At 38.2% G+C, this 20,037-nt stretch overlaps 1 protein-coding gene across 2 annotated transcripts in view; it reads left to right on the top strand.

Annotated features, from left to right (window-relative positions):
- Positions 1-17,943, top strand: part of EFNA5 (ephrin A5) — a 209,181-nt gene extending 191,238 nt beyond the window's left edge. Inside the window, exons 3-5 of one of the 2 annotated variants that reach the window (XM_075726853.1) lie at positions 12,289-12,354; positions 12,747-12,827; positions 17,822-17,943. In XM_075726853.1, coding sequence (XP_075582968.1) covers positions 12,289-12,354; positions 12,747-12,827; positions 17,822-17,943 — 269 coding nt within the window. The remainder of the gene's footprint in view (positions 1-12,288; positions 12,355-12,746; positions 12,828-17,821) is intronic. The other variant, XM_075726854.1, reaches the window with a different exon arrangement.
- The last annotated feature ends 2,094 nt before the right edge of the window (positions 17,944-20,037 follow it).

The following is a 20,037-nucleotide window of genomic DNA, read 5'->3' as shown; positions in this document are numbered from 1 at the left end:
AGTGTACTATAAGCACTCTTACTTGGCTAAAGAACAAATTATTTAGTGACCCCTAAAAGGTGAACTGGAAGTTTACAGAGATCTTAAAAGTTAACTAGGAACACAGAACGAGAAGAATCCTTCCGTGTCATTGGTTCTGGCTGCGCAGCCTCCAAAAGAGGCCACAAGACAGGCCCAGATTTACTGTTGTCCTGGCTGGAAGTCCTTTTGGGGCGTGCAGGACCCCATGTGTCTCCCGTGCTCCAGGATGGTTGGTGCCTGAGGCAGCTGTGTGAGCAGGATGGGCAAGCAGCAGGCATGCCTAGTCTGCCTTAGCTGGTACTGCATCACCCATGTAGGCATACTCGGGGGGTTTTTTTTGGCCTTCCAGAGAACAGTACCATATCGTATAATTCATAGATGTGTATGAAGGCATCCGCTACCCTTGTTGCTTAAGACTACAGATGAAACAGTACATGCACATATTTGCAGATCTGATGCTTCCCTCTCACACCAAAGTGAGAGATTTGATCTCAGACTGGAATTTTTTGTTTGTTCAGTTGGGAGGTTTTTGAGCACTGCATGTGTTGCTGCAGTAACTCAAGGAGAAAATACATGCGTTTCAAGTGGCTCTTTTCCTGACTGAGGTAAACAAGAGTATCTGGGCTGCTTTGGAGAAACTCAGTACACTGAACCCTTTTTCAAATGAGAGGAAAGAAGTATCATGCAGGTTTGCACAGCTACCAGAACTATACCCAGTGCACATGTTTGTTGATACATGGACTAGCCAGGAACCAAGATGCTAATGTAAGTAGATCTTCATGATTACAGAATGTGGGGTAGGGCTAATGCACTCTATTGGCAGGGTTGCTCTAGTATGACCAGGCTTGATGTCTCCACCCACTGAGGAATGGAGACACCACATTAGGTTAGACACACTTAAATTGAGCAGTGATGGATAACTTTGTGGTTGAGAGAAGTTAATTTGGCAGTTTTTGTCCATCTCTTTTGAAGGGAACTATGCATCAGCAAGGAGGTTTTAAATAAGTGGATGTGTGTAATCCCATATTGTTTTCCATATGTATGATCTTAGATATACATGGGAAGCACTGTTAGAAGCTGCTCACAACTTGGTTACATGAGTTCCTTAACTGGTTAAGATGTAAAGAATAGAGGAGCAAGCTTGCAGTGGGGAGGTGCTTGCTTAGATCAGGAAGTAATGGGTGGAAAATAGGGATGAGAATTTCCTAATCTGCTTGGGAAGGTTGTTAGTATGAAACAGGGACTTTTCTGGAAGAGAGGTGGAGAAATGCTTCAGTTCTGAGAGAACAGTTCTTAGTATTCAGGAAGAGAAAAGCTCAAGAGGTACCTGTGTGTTTCAACAGTCTGATGCAGCATTTGTTGCTTTTAAGAAGTGGTTTCCAAACCACCAGGGCTTTTGAGTCCCAGTTATGGAAAAGTGTACACATATATATCTAATTTTGAGTTCATTTGGGAATGATCACTGGAAATAGGGCTAAACATCCTGTGGTAATCATTGATCTAAAAAAAAAAAAAAAAAGCACAGAAGGAAATAATTTGTGGCAGAGTAAATGGAAGGTTAGCTACACCATGGGTGTTTCAGACTTTCCCACAGTCATAGTTATGACAGTCTACAGTCCTTTTCTGGCACAGGTGAGACATGTCAAATTCCTGACAAGACAGCAGTTCTTGATGAGGCTGCAGCTATTCTCACATAGGTTGGCTTTCTTGAAATACAGATTTCAAAGCATGAGTGTGACCTGTGGCACTGAACACAAGCAAGACAAATGAAAGAAAGAAGCAGGGATCTAGAAGTTTAAATAAAAACTGCTATTGCCTGATACACCGGACAAATTTTGGTTAAAGAGAAAACTTCAGCTTGATCTGTTCCAGAATTTTTCATGGTAAAGGTGACAAATTGAAGGGTTAAGGAAATCCTTCTAAGGACTGGAGAAAAATTTCTGGCTTGTGTGGTGGAGTGATTGAAGGTTCAGAAGTTCCTCTGCAGGACTTGAGCAAACTGGGAATTCATCTGATAAAGATGTACTGTTATTAATATAGTGCTGGCATCTGTTATTATGTTTGTACTCTACTCAGTCATGGCCTGGGACCCTGTCATAGTAGGTGTAATGAAACAGAAGGTCTCTGCCCTGAGAATCTTTCCTTGTCAGAATCAGAGCTTGAGTTACAGTGGCCTACCATGTGTTATACAAACTTTACCTTTTGTATTTCATATCTGGTTTCCATCCTGCACAAATTGGGATTTATCTGTGTATGAGCTGACTGTGCGCATAAAAGCATGTTTTGTAAAGGCTGTGCCGAGGTGCTGTTGGAACTTTGCCAGGAGACAAAGCACTTCAGAAATCTTTTGAGCAATGGTATTCTCTCTAAGCAGTGCATTTGCAAATTTTGGGGCATGCACGTGCACTCAAACACATTCAAACTTGTATTATTCTCACTGTTTGCCTTCATTTTAAATAACAACAAAATGCAGCCCGCAGACTGTGCTTTTTTCTAAATTCTCCCTGCTCCTGAGGCAGTTTGAAGTTTGCTTCCTGCCTTTACATTTTCTCCCTCCTCCACAAGACATAAACAAGGTATTTTGTTGCTTTGCTTAGGTGAGTCAGCAGAAGAAACTTCTCATCTCTAAATACATGTCACATTCCTAGCACAATACAACATTTATAATTACTTCTGTATTTTTATAAACTGACAAAATTTACAAGCATAGTATTGGAAACTAGAGATGTTTCTAAAGATTTTGAAGATAGTTGCAAGCCCATGAAGAAGGAGTGGAATGGAATGCTTCTCTCTGCTCTAATTGTAGTGTCAGCAGTCGTAAAGCTAGACATGGATAATATGAAGTCCATTAAAGTATATGAGGTTTAGTAACATGATACAATACCCACAAATTCCATGTGATTGAACATGTTGCTTTAAAGATCAAAAAGAGAAGGTCAATTACTAACAAGACCATAATGTCTTTTCAAAGGATTTACTTATGTCTTGTTCTTAGAGATGGAAATTAACAAAATGGATAGCCTGCTTGAAGAAAAACATTTTATTTCTAGTGATACCAAGGGAAAATCAAAGTACAAAAGTGCTTATGAAAAGTATGAGCAGGATATATTTTTCTCTGAGTGCTCTATTTGATAGTATTAACTTGTTTTATTAGCAATTTACTCTAATACAGTCTTAATGTTGTACAATAACTGTATTTGATTTTGTTAATGCCACTGCAAGCAGTAATGAGATCTGAGGTTTTTATTTCATTCTAGTTAATAAGTGTTGGTTTGTTGCAATAGAAGAGTATGACATCAGTCATTTATATTGTGCTAGTGCAGAAATGTTAGTCCTTATTTTATGGTATGTAATACAGTTTGCATTTAGGAAAGGGATACCTTCTTATATGAGAGAAAGGCCTGCAAATGTTTCATGTGTGAGCAACTATATGATCTATTCTTCATCTATTCCTCCTTATATTTCACAGGAGCTTACATGCAACTAAAAGTGCATTCGAAGTAGGGTATGCCTTTCATTTATTTCCAGCTGAGCTTTGTTTGTTTTTTAATGGGAAGAAACACCACACAGGCAAGACTGATTCTCTGGGAAGCTCAGGCTGCAGTTAGATGATAGCTTTGCCCTGGTTCATAAACAAACATAACTGTTCTTGCTTTTATCAAAAAAAAAAAAAAAAAGGTCTTTGCAAAGAACAGCTGAGCTTGGTTCTTGTATTAGTTCAGGGCTTGATTCAGAGGAGCAGCTCAGGCAGGGTTGGGTTTCTCTGCAGCTTTGTTGTTCTCCTGAAGTTGTGAAGGGTACAGGCTTGCCCTGCACTGAGGTGATTTTGTGTTTTCCTGAACTCAACTGGACTCAGCAACTTCAGAGGACAGATGATAACAGTATGACTATAATAAACATTTGGACTGAATCCAAAGTGATGCTGTCTGCCTCATGAGCCCTCAGCTGCTGCTCACCTCTGGAGGTGCCCAGCACCAGGCTTTGGGATGCTTGGACATTCTGCACTAAAAAGTCTGACTCCAGTACACCAGCCAGGCCAACAACAGAGAAGGCTTGTCATTAAATCACCCTCTAGAGTAGATAAGCGACCTTCCTGAAAGAGACACAGGGCTAGACCGTACTAAGAGGAAATACTGGACAAATGGCTTAAGTAAACTGGAAGTCCATGGTTTACATCTCTTACCATACAGGATTTGATTTTATTTTGTATGACTTTGATATGAAACCTACTTTCAATCCATGCAGCCTTCAACAGATATATAAGCTGCAATGGATTAGAAACGGCCAGAAAAATTACATTCTTCCTGGCCAAGCAGTTACAGTGGAACAGTTTATTCAGCATTAAGTGCTAATGCAGAAACAGTAATTATGTATTACTTTCTTCAAAGAACTCTCACTAAAATAGTATTTGTCTGGCAAGTCATTTCCATTTCCTAGGCTATTTTTAGGGGGTCTGAGAAGTATAGTCACTTGTGAGATAGGCCATAACAATCCGGTGTTTTTACACAGTGCAAAGCTAGTGCAAATTAGGTATAAGACATTAAGAAATAAAAGTAATATTTTACAGTCTGTTTTTTGTTGTGCACACAGCTTTTGTCAAGTCTTTTTCTCCATTGCTGTGCACTTTGTGATTTGTATTTTGCATAAAGTGCAGAATGTAAGTCTGTGTATGTGTGTAGGTATGTATGTACCCACATACAGCGATGAGTACAGAAATATGATATGGTTCTTTTTACCTTCGCTTCATACACATGTAGTTGGACACGCAGGAGTAAAGCAAAATATGCATTTGTATTAGATGCCCTTTTAATACCATGGATTTTAAAACTTCATTTGGAAATACTAGTATCCATAGTACTTTTCCCTGTATTAAGCCATGGGCAGTATTAGCTGTGACCTTGCATCTGTTTGTTTGTTTGTTTTCCTTGTTAGGTAATTTTTCTTAGTTTTCAAGAGTTGTTGGCAGTCCTAGATCAGGTAGTTTTCCAGATGAGATTCTTTGTCTATTGGCTTGAGATTTCTGAGTCTTTAACTTGCTCAGTAATTTTTTTTTTGTGATCTCATCTTGGTGATGACTAAATACAGGGAGGTGGTAGACTCAGCAATAGCAAAGGTAGAAATAAGTTTAGTCACGATTTACTGAGAAAGTCTGCTTAATTATTAGGTCTGAAGAATGAGTAAGTCATGGGCATTCAATATTTTAATTTTCTTAGAATGGAGTCGTGTTTATGCTACCAGAATAAAATTTTTGCTGATATTTTGGAATGAAAGAGCAGACATGCAAAGACTCTTTTTTATATTAAACTCAAGTATTGGTGAAAACTGGGATTTCCATAGGACCAGTATTTATTTTTAATTTTTTATTTTAACACTTACAGGGAGAAATGATTAGTAAATCCTTTCAGGTAGCTTCTTTTTCGATTAAGAATTTTGAACACCCCTTTGTTGTCCTTAGATATGGGTATAACTTCATGTATGCACAGATAGGAGTGTTTTATTGATTCATTAAATTCTAGCTGACTTTTTCAGTTGTACTGTTTATGCAAATTTATAACTTTTTCAATCTAAACTGTGAGAAGAATATTAATAACTAATTCTGCATTTACCTGGCTAATTTGCATACATTTGTGTTGTATGGTAAATCACATGAAAACCTACAGGGGAAAGGCTCAGCTCTTCTAACAACTAATAGGCTATTTTTTTCTTTTGACTTGCACAAATTGAGAAATATTGCCTGTGGCAAACATAATGGAAAACTGCATTTTTAATGCTCTCACACATACTCATTTCTTTACAAAGAAAGAAGCAGATGACTGTTCTTAAAAATAAAACTTTCTAAAGCTCTGTAGCTGACACAGGATATTGGATGCTAAAACACTTTAGGGTGGTGGAATTGTGATTTGCAGATTGTGTAAGGTTACCTGGATATTGGGTTTGACTAATAGGAGTGCTATTGTGCCTGAAAGGGCTAGAGGCAAATCACGGCTATAAATATTTTCTCCTGAAGAGATTGTCTGTAACTTACACAACTAAGAGAGTGGAAGGACTGCGTAAACATGAGTTTCTGATTTACAACACGCAGTGTCCTGTGTGTGGGGTTGCTGTTTCTCTCTTTGTGGTGTTTCTCCAGGTGATTACAGAATTTACACATGCAACCCTTTTGACTGGGCAGTAAGTGTTAGGTGTTTACTCCAGCTATACGCATGTGGCATCTCGATTTAGTGTGCTGGGGAGAAGTTCAAAATTAATTCTATATTGGCTTCCCAGTCTGAACCAATACTTCTGTTCAGTGCTTGTGGTTGGGGAGTACTTACCAGTGCCGAAATTTGTGTAACACACAGAGGGTGCTGGTAGTAGTATATCTGCAATGAACTGAGGTGAGATCTTGGTGTGATTTCTCAGATCTCTACAAGGACACCCTGTTTGCTGGACATCTTAGCAGAGAGCAGAAGGAAACATTCATCACAGTTTTCAAAAAAATAGCGAGAACAGACTTGTCTCCACAGTGTTTCATGAACATAATACTTCAGAGTATACTCAGTATACTCCAAGTGAACTGGCAATACAAACTTGAAATACAAAATAGTAAGAAAATTATCATCTGTAGAGTATCTGCAGCATGTTATATCAGGGCTGTGAGGAGATGTGGTGGGGGGGTGTTGGGTTTCTCTGTAAGGAAAGGATGCTCCTTTACCAGTGTCGCCCCGTTCTAAAACAAAGGTGCTATCTGAGTGACATAGATAAATGAAGCACTATTTGTACACTGAACAGTTTCAGTTTTGCTGTCTAATAGGGCCCATAGTGGATCGTGCCTGGAATATTAAATATATTTGCAGTGCTAAATGACAATTTGAATTGCATTTATGATTTCTTTTTTTTCCTATATCAGGACTTGTGTTTTAGGAAAAGGTGCAATGCTGTAATTACAAAGCTAAGAATGAGTGAGGAGGCAAGCAGAGGAAAAAACTGATTACATGTGAATATCAGTAAATAGGGTGGTTGAGACACTTCTTACATGCAGCATCCTAGTAGCTTGCTCTTAGGTTAGAAACTGAGCCTCAGATAGTTGCCAGCCAAACTGCTGCCTGTCTCAGGAAAAGAAATACTTAATTACAGCTTTTGTCACATGACTAGCAGGTCCTGATAGCCAAATTACTTTTGAAATTTTAATACCTTTTCTTTTTTGTACATTTACTTTTTAATTAGCTTACTTTGTAGGTTGATTGAGCCATATCTTGATGACTCCTTTAAGGATTTTTGGGGATTTAACATAGTAAATTTAACTGCAAAACTGTTGGGGAAAAAAACCCACACTGTTTTCTGTGTATGTTACTTTTTGTTCTCTATCTGTGGCTTCCTGCAGTCATTGAATAACTCTGCTAAGCCTTATCAGGCTGAGGAAGGACCTAGCCTGTTATTTATAGCTAATATATTAATAATATAGCATGTGTTTTCTAGCAGAGAACTGCTTAGGACTGGGATGAAGGAGACGGATTTTTTTTTTTTTTTTTCTTTTCAGTATTTAAATATAGCTAGCAAATACTGAAATATTCATGGTTTGGCTCTAGATGAGGAGAGAATAGTTTTCTTCACTCTCTTTCCTTTCCTTACAGGGTATGAAAATGGTAGCCAGAAGTCGTTCAGAGAAGAGAAATTTTCTCATCTAATTTGTCTTTATGGGCCATTTTTGGATCCAGCTTGGATCTAGTCCTATGTGCAGCAGTTCATTGCATGGGGTTTTTTTCTAGTTCAACTAATGGAGATGGAATTTTCACCTCAAGAATACAGACTTCATGACTTGCATTTCTTCTGAATCATGGAATTTTCCTATTAAAAAAAAAATTAAGAGACCAAACCAGTTATTTTTATAATCACTGAGGTGTTTCCATATATCTTGTGATTTCAGAGGGATTTTAGTGTGTGCTTCCTTCTAAACTCAAGTCTTTGTGTAACTATGAAGTCTGAAACGTTCTTTAAAAGAGAAACACAGAAGATTATCATGAAGTTGCTGATAAAGGTGAGGCAGGGCAGGGGAGGAGTGAAATATCATAGGAATTGTAATGAAATACAGGAACTAGCAAAACTGTAGACTTCCTCTTCTGTTTTTCATTGTGATTCTTCCGGACACAAACTAAACCAGTCAGGCCTTTTCTATTCTAATGTCATTAATGGGAAAAAAGAGGATATAACCTCTTTTGCTCCTTATAAGGGATCTTTTTTTCCAAAGGTTTCTTTTAGTTGCACAGCAAGGTTTCAATTGCCTTTTTTTTTCCTTGGGCATTTTGGCTTTTGAAACAGAAAGTGTTGCTTGGGACAGGTTCCATTAGCATCAGAAACTTGCCGCTCTCAGAACTGGCCTCTATTTTATAGCTAATATCACCTTTAAAACAGGCAAATAGAAAAGCCTTATACCAAAGCCTTAGGCTCTAACCTGGTTTTGTGCATAAAGAAGAATGCAATTTCTCTTTGTACCACCTAGAAAGGACATATTTTCTTATCCTATAGTTAATTTCAGTGGAATGTAGCAACAACAGCAATAGTTTACCTGGGAAGCAACTTTAACAGATCCCATCTGAGAAAGAGCTGTTCTTTTTCTCCTTTCCAGAGTTCAGCATCGTTGCTGTCTTGTAAGTGTGCAAGAGAGTGTCAGGGAGTTTGCCAGACTGCTGCATTGGAACCCCACATTTCCTGGAAAGTAAAACCCCTTAAAACCACTGAACTTTCTTCTGCTAATGTTTTGCTCTTTCCTGTCCTTAGGTCCTGAAGTCAAGACTTGAATTTTTCCAGTTGCAGTCAGTTTGATAGGAGATTTTTGGTTCAAACTGATCCCAAAATTTTTCATGTAAGCCTCAGCTTTTGTTAGGTCCTAGCTGCAGCATTACTTCTGCTCCAGAAAAATCATATTTAGCATTTATTCTTAGTAAATGTTAATATGTGCCGTTTATCCTTTCTACTGTGTTGCTTTGGTCATTTGGTGTTTCTTTGTAGCTGTTAGTCAAATGCCATGAACCATGTCACCCTGATTGGGAGTTTTGTCCTCTTCAGGCAAGGGTTTGCCATTAAAGCTGTTTTCATGTAAAGAATAGGGCTTCAACTTGAGCTCAACTTTGAGGCATTAACTTACAAAAAACCCCCCAGATTTAATGGGGATTCTTGGCTTTCCATAGTAGAGGGCAAGTGTGGTGTGCCCAACATTCAGAGAAAAAGTATCTTAGAACTTGTTGCTGAAAGAGATGGGGCGGAAATGCCAGCTGTTGCCTTCATTTCCTGGACACCTTAATTCAACAGGCAGGGTTTTCATAGGATTCTGGTGAAAATATTGCAGAATAAAGAAGACAGAGAAGAGAACAGAACAATACTGACAAACACTGCAATGTGTGTGAGAGGAAGACAGATGATATGAGCCAATCTGACTCTTCCCTGTGGGCGATACATCTGGTCTTAAGGCAAAAACTGCAACTGGTCTGTGTTTTTTCTTTTAAGATGAAAAGGTGAAGGGAGAGGGAGGGAAGAGAAGAAAGGAAATAAAAAACCCCACATTTATTGCAGTCATCTAGCTTGGCAAGCAGTTCTTAATTTCTCAGGAAGGGCAAAAAGGTTGCAGTGTATCCCTTCATCACCTTGGTCTTGGTTGTCAAGGCAGATGTGAGAGCAGAACAATATGTCACTTGATTTTTTTTTTTTTCTTTTTAATTCACTGTTATTCCTTCTGAAGGTGTAAAGTACTGATTAAAGAGGAATCTTTCTGGGTTTACTGCAAACATTGACAGTACATAATTTCCCTGGAAAGGAAAAAAGCACTTTTTCATACTTATCGCTAAAACTGCGTCGGTTTCTGGGATGGTGATTTAAATGCAACTGCTATGGTTGCAGTAGGATTCCAGTCCATGATATAGTATAGTTGTAAACCCATGTGAGGACTCGTGGAAAAAGATCTAAGCAGGGAATAGATTTTAATACTTTTCTTCCAAAGAACATGGCCAATCACTAGCTGTCATTTGCTCTTACATGTGTGCAAATACTATGTACACATATAAATTTTCTATGCACAAAGCATTACTTTTCTGTTTTTCCAGACAGAATATTTTTAGCATCTGGTTATCCTAGCTAGTCACTGGTATCCCAGTTAGTCATTGACTAACAGAGTATTCTAATAAACAGCAGTGGGCAAAACGTGTTTATTTTACAGACATAAATATAGCATGTAAGCATCAAAGCTAGAACCTGCCTTTAAATAAACATGTGTCAAGGTGCACTTCTGAAATAATTTCTGAGCAGGAAAAATTCGTTAGTGATAAAATTACTGTAGGGGCTCTATTTTGGCTAATGTTGGAAATGTTATTTCCACCTTTATGCTAGTAATGTGGTAATGACTATAGGATTGTTATCTTCTGAGAAATCTACAACTGCCTGTTTAGTCTGAGCAAAGCATTAAGCCAGTTGTGTATATTCAATGAGGGCCACAAAAAGGACACAATTTCCTGAATATAACCACAGAGTGCAAATATTGTGCCCTAAATAACACACCAGTTACTGTAAATGTCAGTAGAGGGAGTTTTTTCTGATTTTGATTTAGTAAGAGCCTATAGTAAAGCCAGCTGTTAACACTTCTTAACTGCTTATCATTGTGAAGGGGGGAACATTATTTCTACACACTTTTGTCTTTTGATTAAAAGAGGGAAACAATTTTTCAAGCACTTCCCAACAGGTGCAGAACCACAGCATTAGCTGTATTGCACTCTTAGCTCCTTTTTTGTGTTTGTACTGAATTTGCTAGTTCTTCTTGGTAAGTTCTTCTAGGAAAAAGCTGATGCCTGCCTTGGAAACACATCATCAAAGACTAGGGGAATTTATTTCAAGTTAGCTGAGGAGCCCTTCAAGTGTGAGCTTAGCATGAAGACAAAAAGTGTGCATTCATATGTCTGTGTATAAATTATTTTAGTTATTTGTCACAGACAGGGACAGAATTAATAAAAATGGGTGAAACAGTGATAAACAGAACAAACTAATATCTTGCCAGCACAATCATCTTTTGTGAATCAGGACAGCTTCCAATAGTTGCCATTTTCTGCAAAAGGCAACTTGTTCTGTCCTAATACATAGCTTTTTGAATGATGGGGGAGATTATGCAATGAAATAAAAACTACTTTGCAGTGCTTCAGGCAATATTTTTCAGCTATAGCTTTTGAGAGTTTTTGCAAGGGCAAAAAAGACGTGCATGTGAATGGTCTTTCACAAGTGAAAATCTGCATGCACAAGTCAAGTTGCTTGGTTGCCAGTGTGCATGTTGAACTGCAGGCCAACATACAATTTCAAAATTGCAGACACTGATGAAAGTTACCGATGTGTTCAGATTGCCAGACAATACACTAGGGAGTCCAGTCTGTGATGACAAGCAGGTGTATTTCCCTATGATCATGTATTTTGAGGCAAGCAGAGTTCTAGAAAGGAAGTTTTCACGGCAGCTCTTGTTCCTGGGAAACAAGTAGGTGCTGACACTAGTCTTATGTGTATGATCTTTTGCATTAGTGCTAGACATGTTGTTTCAACTTACTTTTTTTCTCCTAATGCAGTAAGTACTCTTAAAATGAAATACTTTGATGGGAAATGATGAGGGAGGGCAGAAAGGAGGACTAAGCTGGTTTTGGTTTGTTAAGTTATATAACATGGGGAATCATGTTTTGACTGAAACAGGGTAAGTATTTTCTCAACAAAGGCAGATGTATTGGAGCATATAGAGGCTGACCACCGTAGAATTTAATGGTGTCTATTTCTACTTTTGTAGGAGTATATACATAGTTCTGTTTTTAGTGTTGTTACCTTCATGTAGTTTGTTTTTTTTTTTATCCCTTTTTAGGTTGCTGAATCCTATGGCCTAGTGTTTCAAGACTGGCTTTTCTCTAAGTGATCTTAATTATTCTGAAGTGTAATTTTTCAGAGTAGACACCTGTGTTACAGCAGAAACCATATTAAACAACCTCTTGAGAGAAAGGTGTGGAAAGGTGAAAGGACATAATGAAACATTGAAAACACCATGTGCTTCACTTCTTCCCTGTAAAATAATCAAAAAGGGGATTAGAATAAAATCTGCAGTTCTTTCCCTGCTTTTGCATAATCAGGCTACTTTGGGCACTGGAAGTCCTTACATGCAGAGGGTGAAATGTTTGCAGAAGGGAAGGTACAGGATATTTTATTTCAGCACAAAAGATGATCTGCATTTTCACTCTCTTACTCTTCTACTTGTCTTTCCTTCTTCCCCATTTACAGCTTCTGCGATCCCAGATAATGGAAGGAGATCCTGTCTAAAGCTTAAGGTCTTTGTGCGACCAGCAAGTAAGTTCTTCAGATTAAGCTTTCGAGGGTGGCTTTGTAGCGCATGCTTTATTGTGTGGTCTAGTAAACAGCAGTAAATCTTTTTTTTACTGTTAAATCTTGTGTATCTGTTCTGTACAGCAACATTTGTGGTATGATTTTCATTGTATTTTCTTACCATTTTTCATAAAGCTTTGTTTTAATTACATGGCAGTTGCTAACTTGTTGTTTCTTAAACTGTTGTACAAATGGAAGACTATACTGGCATTTGAACAAGTGCCGCAGACTTTAAAATATAAATATGCTTAATTATATCTAGTAAATAGAGAGAAAAAAGAGAGAAAAAAAGGAAAGTGGGGAGTTTAAGGGTGTCTCACTAACATATTTGGCTGTTATCTCTATTTTTGTTATAGACAGCTGTATGAAAACTATAGGTGTTCATGATCGTGTTTTCGATGTTAACGACAAAGTAGAAAATTCATTAGAACCAGCAGGTTAGTATGCTTAGAGAATCTCTTTTAACAAATGCGTCTATCCCTCTGATGCTTCAGTACCTTTTTTCCTCTTCTCTCTGCATGATTTGCATGGTACAACTGCTCTGCTTTTGCACATTTCTAGCAGTGCTAGTATCACTTATGGTATATTTCCCGTATCCTTGTTTAATGCAGGGGAGGAAAAATGTTGCTTTATTTGTTTTTTTGGGTGATGTGGTTTAATAAAATATGGTGTGTGCCAGTGTAAAATTTTCACCAGTATCCTGAAGTCACTGGCCCATCAAAGCCAAACACCCAGCATGTTGGCAAAACACTCTTATTTACTAACTGGGACCAAAGTTTTAGAAATAAAGTCAATGGGCACACTTCATTTATTACGTGGTTTCAAAAGACTTTCAGAATAACAGAACCACTGCTTGTTTAATGCTGGTGCATGACATAGGCATACAACTGACAGAGTAAGTGTTTAAGTAAGAAATTAGTCTTTTAAAATTATATACATTTCTATGTATATTTAGTTAGGCAAAATATCATTTTTACATACATGCATGCACACACACTGACATATATAAATACCTATCTTGTTTTTATTGAAGCACACTTCAGTTTTGGGGGGCTTTTCTGTCTTTTTTTTTCAAAACATTGCCTTAAGAATAAGAATAATGCTTGCTATGATAAAGCCCCTCATGTGCCCAGGGCAAAGTTGCATTACCCTCCACCATCAAGCAAGCTGGATGTGGCTCTGTGTGGAAAGTGCATGTGTATTGTTTGTATGGCTCAGGTTTATGACAGATAGCAGCATGTTTAATTCTAGGGGTGTGAGTAATCCCACCAACTTCAGTGGGACGGCTCATGACGTTAAAGTAGGTGGGTATGTAGGAAAAGTATTTGCAATGGTAGTATTACCTGTTTTATATGTACCTACACACTGCTCACACATTGCTGTATTCAAGCCTCAATAATTAAAATACACAGTTAAATAAACAAATTATACCAGAAAAATATTACACACATACCATTTAGTACACACCCTGAAGAACAGATTACCAAGATCTTTTTTTTTTCTTCTTATGCTATGTGAAAGAGACTTCCCCTTTGGTATGAAGCAACATACTATTTTTTTGCTCTTCGTTATTTGCAGTTTCTTTAACTCAAAGTCATTATTTATACAGAAATATAAATAAGGCTTTCACAAGTTGTCCAGTTTGAATGATTTACCTACGGATACACAATAGATTTTATTATTTATAAGAGAATTTTCAGAGCGCTCCTAAAAATTTTGGTTTTGAGAATCAAAGATGTTCTCTAAGCAAATCTAAATGCAAGGAGAGTGCATTTACATTAGATACATTTGCACATTTATTAACATCATTCTTCTGCAGAAGGCATTAGGATGATCTTTCCCTATCTCTAGGTAAACCTATGAGTCTAGAAACTCAATGCACTTTTTTACATTTTGTGATTTGGTGAAAACGGGCTAATTAATGTGCATTTCTCCTGTTACTGGCTTGCAGAAGAGATCATCCGAGTAATAAATGCCTGATTTTAGTGAACTTGCTGAGCATTTTTTTTCAGCAGTGCTGCTCACTTGCCATTGAATGGCTATACCTAACTAGCACAATCACAAAAGCATATTGTTAGAAAGCAGCAGGCAAACCAGGGAACGAAAATCATACAAAGAGCATCCTGCAGTCTGAGATGAAATACTGTTCGTGTTACTAGGAGGAAATAATAGCTTTAATGAGAAGGTTTGGTACCAAAAAGTTCCCACTCCCAACATCAGTGTGTATTTGCATTATTATTTGGACCAATCACCATTAGATAATCAGTCATTCCCAGATCTGCCAGCTGCTGTCACACTTTTCTGTTATTAGGCTGTTAGACTTGCCTCTGCCTTGGTGGATCTTGTTGCACGTGATGTGTCATGTACTAATTTACCTGCTTCTGATGTGCATTTTCTGCTTCTGTGCTCTCCCCTAGCCTGCCACTGTCTTCTTCCACAGTAGGCAGAAGAATTGGGAGGCAGGAGGGTCATGTTCAGCAGATACTTACTGTCACTTTCTTTTAAAAGTCACCATCTGTGTGATTTTTGAACCCTTGTAATTTCACTGGTTTTGTTTAGGAGTTTGTAGGAAACTGATCTATAGAGATCACATTTGTAATTGGCCCTATTCCTTTCCTCCCCTTCTCTTCCTCCTTAATAATAAAACTAAAGAGTCCCTAAACAAAAATTGCAGCTGTGCATATCTGGAAAAATTATACCTGAAGCATATGATGTAAAACTGTGTGATCTAGAAAATTCATGGCTGTCAAAATAATTTTTTGTAATTACTGCTGGCGTTCCCAGTCTTCAGCAGTGACCTTCCAGATTTTACTCAGGAATTTTGTCCTCTTCATCACTTGCCTTCAGTGTTTAAAATAAAGCAAAACCTTTTTCTCGAGCATTAAAAAATGTGCAGTGTTATAACTGTCCACCTCCAAGGAAAATCATATTTGTAAAGTGATTTTGAGAACCACAGATGAATCGTATGCTCTAATATATGAGTGCAGAAACCTTGGGACTGCATTGACAGAAAACCTAGATGATTCCTTGAAAGGAACCCCTTAATGTTACATGAAAATTAATTCTTCTGTGAAGAACAGCTTTATAAAAATGGCATCATAAATGAAAAATATGGAGATCATCTAAGAGAAGTAATCTTTTTAGCTTAGGGCTTTTTCATTGAGTGTTTTTAGCAGTAGCCAGTGTCGTGGCAGTATCTGATAGTCAAAGATTATGAGGATTTATTACTGCTCTACACTAGTTCTGCCCTATTGTGTTTTAGTGCTGACTCATGGATGTAATTAGGACAAAACTGTTGATGTTCAGTGTTGCAGATTCAGACTTATTTGCAATTCTATTGATGATGCCAGAGGTAGAAGGTAATGCACATCATTCTCCTCTGTAGTTTTAGTTTATCAGCAGTGAGTAAATGTTTCCAAATTGGGAAGAGCAGACTAAATATATGAAAGGAGGTAGAGCTGACAGTTAGAACACGGACATTTTTTCCCCGTAACTTTTTAGAGTATGATTTCATTGGGAGGCTGCTCTTGAGAAGTACTGTATTCTTATTTCAGTGTCACCAAAGTACAAGAGTGTAACTCAGAAGTGAAATGTAAAACAGTTTTTGGTACTGACAACCACTAGAACTGGCACTTTTCAGTAGCCAGCATTCAGTGAGATTTTTAGATTCCTTTGGAATAATTCTGGAGGAGGAATATTAGGGTCTCCTTCAGGGCTGAAGTGCCTGGGAGGGTCTCCCTGCCATACATGGTAAGGAACTGTAACCGAAGTCATTCCAGCCAGTCTTTCCCACTGACATCAATAGGACTTTCATCTGATGGTGTCCCTTTCTTACAAACATGAATATATTTACAGCTGATCAGTGCTTGCTTTTCATGCTTTTGCCTTAAGCAGCACTGAAGACCTGTTGATAAGCCTGACGTGATTGTAGCGTCAATTAGTGCTGGAAAAAAAAATGTGATAAATTGCTGATCCAGTTTACTGTGCATCTTGGTGTGTAACCGAACTGGGGCTGAAGAGCCTATTAACCTAAATTATGCTAAGTGCTCTACCTTCTTTTGTGCTAGATGTCAAGGGTATGAAGGGGAGGGAGCTTGTTTCTAGCTAAAGCTAAGTAACATGACATGCTCCATGCCAAAACGGCATGGTGATCCCAGTGTCCTGACTCCTGCTTTCCTTAGTGCCTTTAATTGGAATTGCACAGCTCTCGCCCAGTGTAATCGTGGCAGTGCAATTTGTTGAGGCAGGAGCTACAAGGCAGGTAGGTCAACATCTCTCATAAAATGGGGGAGCTTATTACACTAAGCAGTGAGATACTATTAATTTTCCTGAAAACTTAGGCACTCTACAATAACTTATGAATACATTTTGAGGCCACTTCACACTTTCCAAAAAGGTTTAGCTTATTTCATTCATTTAGTACTAAGAAAATTCAAACCTAGAGCTGACTTTTTATGGCAAGCCTCAGACAGATTACTTTTAAAATAGCCAAATTACATAGCTATGGATATGGAGGGCTTGGCAGAGAAAATACCACACCTAAAACAGCACTGAAGTTGAATTTTATTTTACCTACTTTTTTTATATTACAAGGTGTGGCTGTAAGGATGATCTTCAGTTTACAAAACTAAGCAGAGCTTTATTTGGTGTCATAAATTTAGTATTTGCTACTATGTTCTCTTCTGCTACTAATGTATGAGTATGTTTTCCCAACTCAGCTGGTTCTTTTTTTCATTAGTTTTAGCAGCATGTATGTAAATCTGTATTTTGTGTACCATAAAAGGTAGTCTGTTACCTGTGAGGTTTTCCAGATTGAGTATGTACTCTATAAAATTGGAGATTGTCATATATTAGCCTTTAAAATTCTGTTTCAAGAAAGAGAGACTGGTCTTGTATCTCCTGTGCATCCCCAGATGTGGTATACTTCAGTGGAAATTTTATGTGTGGAAGTGGAATATATGCTTGGGCTTACAGGCTGTCGTTTCAAATTCAGGAGCCAAAATCTATAACTCAGTAAGGGGATTAACTGTGAAATTAATTCTGAGCATGTGCAACTCTTCTTCAAGCCCTTTTGAAAATCAGATGTTCTTGTTTAGCTGCCTCCCTATTGACATTGCTATCTAATGAGCCATCCAAAGCTAGAGCTACAGTGTTTTATTAGAAGAGGAATCTTTCATTCCTCAATCTGCTGAAATCAGACTTACTTTCTGCTCCTCTAGTCTTCAGTGGGAGTTTTGCCAGTAAGAAATGCAGGACTTGGCCCCGAGTTGGTTACATAATGAGGTATTACACGCTTGTGAAAGTCAATGACAGCACAAGGTTCATTGCCCTATTTCATAAAGGCACTGAAATCTACTTACAGTTGTCGGCTCAGTGAGAGTTTATTAAGGATGCAAAATCTCATTGGAATGTATGCTTTCTGTTTGAACAGATGATACCGTACATGAGTCAGCCGAGCCATCCCGTGGTGAGAACGCAGCACAGACACCAAGGATACCCAGCCGGCTTTTGGCAACTCTATTGTTCCTCCTGGCAATGCTTTTGATATTATAGCACAGTATGCTCCGGCAACCTGTCGCAGAAAATATCAGGGTCTTGGAACATCAAAGATCCGCCTAACTGCTCATCCCAGGAAAGGGACTTTATTGTTTTTGCAGATGTCAAATTGTTATTTTTCCCTTTTCCTTTTTCTTCTCCCTTTTAGCCTGAACTCAGCAAAAATTTGAAGGGGATAACTAGCTTCAGCACCCATCCCTGCCTACCCTGTGACTTTCTTAACCCCTCCATATAAATAAAAGGACTCCAAATGAAAATGCCAAACTATAATAGTGACACTAGTGATTCTTATTTTCCTCTGCATTCTCCTTTAAGAAGTCACCTCTGTTAGCTCACTGTGTCATCCGTATGTGGACAAGGAAGAATAGTGGCAGATACAGTCAGTGAAGGATAAGGAAAGTGAGTGAAAGCCTGGGAGAGTTTTTTCTCTCTGATACAATATTTATGCCTTCTCGTTCAGCACTGTAAGATGATCATGCAAGGCATCGTGTCTCCATGTCAGGACTGGAGGGGAAATATTAAGAATAGGTATAATATAACACCATTTCCTCCAGGAGTTTCTAAATGAACAGGCTTCTGAAAGGGAAAGATGATGTTTCTTATAGGACTGTCTTGAAACATCTTTGATAGTAAAATTTGTGCTCACGAGTAGAAATGCTGTCTTTGGTGAGAGGAAGAAGTTAGTATTTAGGAATGTTAGCACACAGCAGGCAAGTCAGATTTAGGAAACTTCACTGGGGGTGTGAGTGCCTCTGTTATTTCGTTTTAAGGGGATAATGCACACCGGATTATTTTATTTTAAAACAAATCACCGTGGTGCTACAATTTTTTTCTTGAAATGCAGAGGCACTTTTGAGAATAAAGTGACCTTCCCCAGCGCTGACTTAGTAGTTGATAGCCTTGGATGCTGCTCTGGGTGTTAATATATGCTAAGAGAGGACATCAGTGGCCAGAGGAAACATGTTTGGGACACAGGATCTCCAGTGTGCTCTTGATTTGTCTCTCCTGCAAGTTCCTCAATCATGGGAATAAACCACATGTAGAAGAAGCCAGGACAGTCTAGTAGCATTGTTTGGTGGGCGGTAAAGAAAAGAAGTGTGGAATATGAATTCAAGTGTTGATTTTTTATCTTTTCCCCTTCCAGCACAGTTTGAAGAGTAGAGGAAACGTGTTTATCAGCCGGAGATAAACTAGATGGGCTCCCAAAGACTTAACAAAATATTTTTTTAAAAATCCACTAGAATAGAAAATACATTATTTAGATATACTTTATGCTGAGAGTGAGTATATATGCTTGTCCTATTTAAACATGTGAGAGAAGTGGTAACCCTTGATGCAATTAGGAAATGGGACTGTCTTGTTTGATGGAATTAAGAGTGACCCTGTTTAAGGAATCTGAGCCTTGGCTAATGTAGAACTTTAAAAAGTCATTTGCCAGGAAGTGCAAGCCTTGGGGTGTTTTTTGGCTAGGCTGCCATGAAATTTGGACTGCTAAGCATAACCAGGGAAATATCAGACCAAGACTGAAACAGAGCTTGTCTAACAAAAATTGTGGTAATTATGTTAAATGTGAGACAAAATATGGAGCTCATTCAAGCAAAACAAGGTTTTTCTATATTAATTCTGAAGAAAAAGTCTGCCATAACAAAATTGAGTGATACCATTAATAGACAGCACTTGGTGGGCTTTTTTTTAAATGAAGAAAAGCTTTCCAGAAGTTGAAGCAGCCCACTATTCAAAAAAGGAGGAAAGGGGGAAGTAAATTTAAGATGTAAAGGGAGGTTTATACATGCTAAACTATGATCTGGGCTTGCCTGATATTGTAGAACACGGTCATTAATGCAGGGCCTGTGCTTACAGGAGGAATGTAGGAAATTTCCTCTAGTCTGAAGTGCACACAAATACACGCAGTCTGAACAGTGAGGGAAGTCATCATCTCATTACAGGCTACCTTGTACTTTTCTCTCTTTAGTGAATGTGCTTGGTACACACAGTAATACTTCCTGTAGGTAGGAATTAAAAAGCTTTGGATGAGGTGAGCTTAATCAAAATGCACCTTATCAAACGGATTATTAACCAGAGTACAGATAA

The sequence above is a fragment of the Pelecanus crispus genome, chromosome Z, assembly GCF_030463565.1.
Source record: "Pelecanus crispus isolate bPelCri1 chromosome Z, bPelCri1.pri, whole genome shotgun sequence".
Taxonomy (NCBI): Eukaryota; Metazoa; Chordata; class Aves; order Pelecaniformes; family Pelecanidae; genus Pelecanus; species Pelecanus crispus.
Note: the sequence above shows the minus strand (reverse complement) of the source record. Positions and strands in the feature narration are given on the sequence as shown.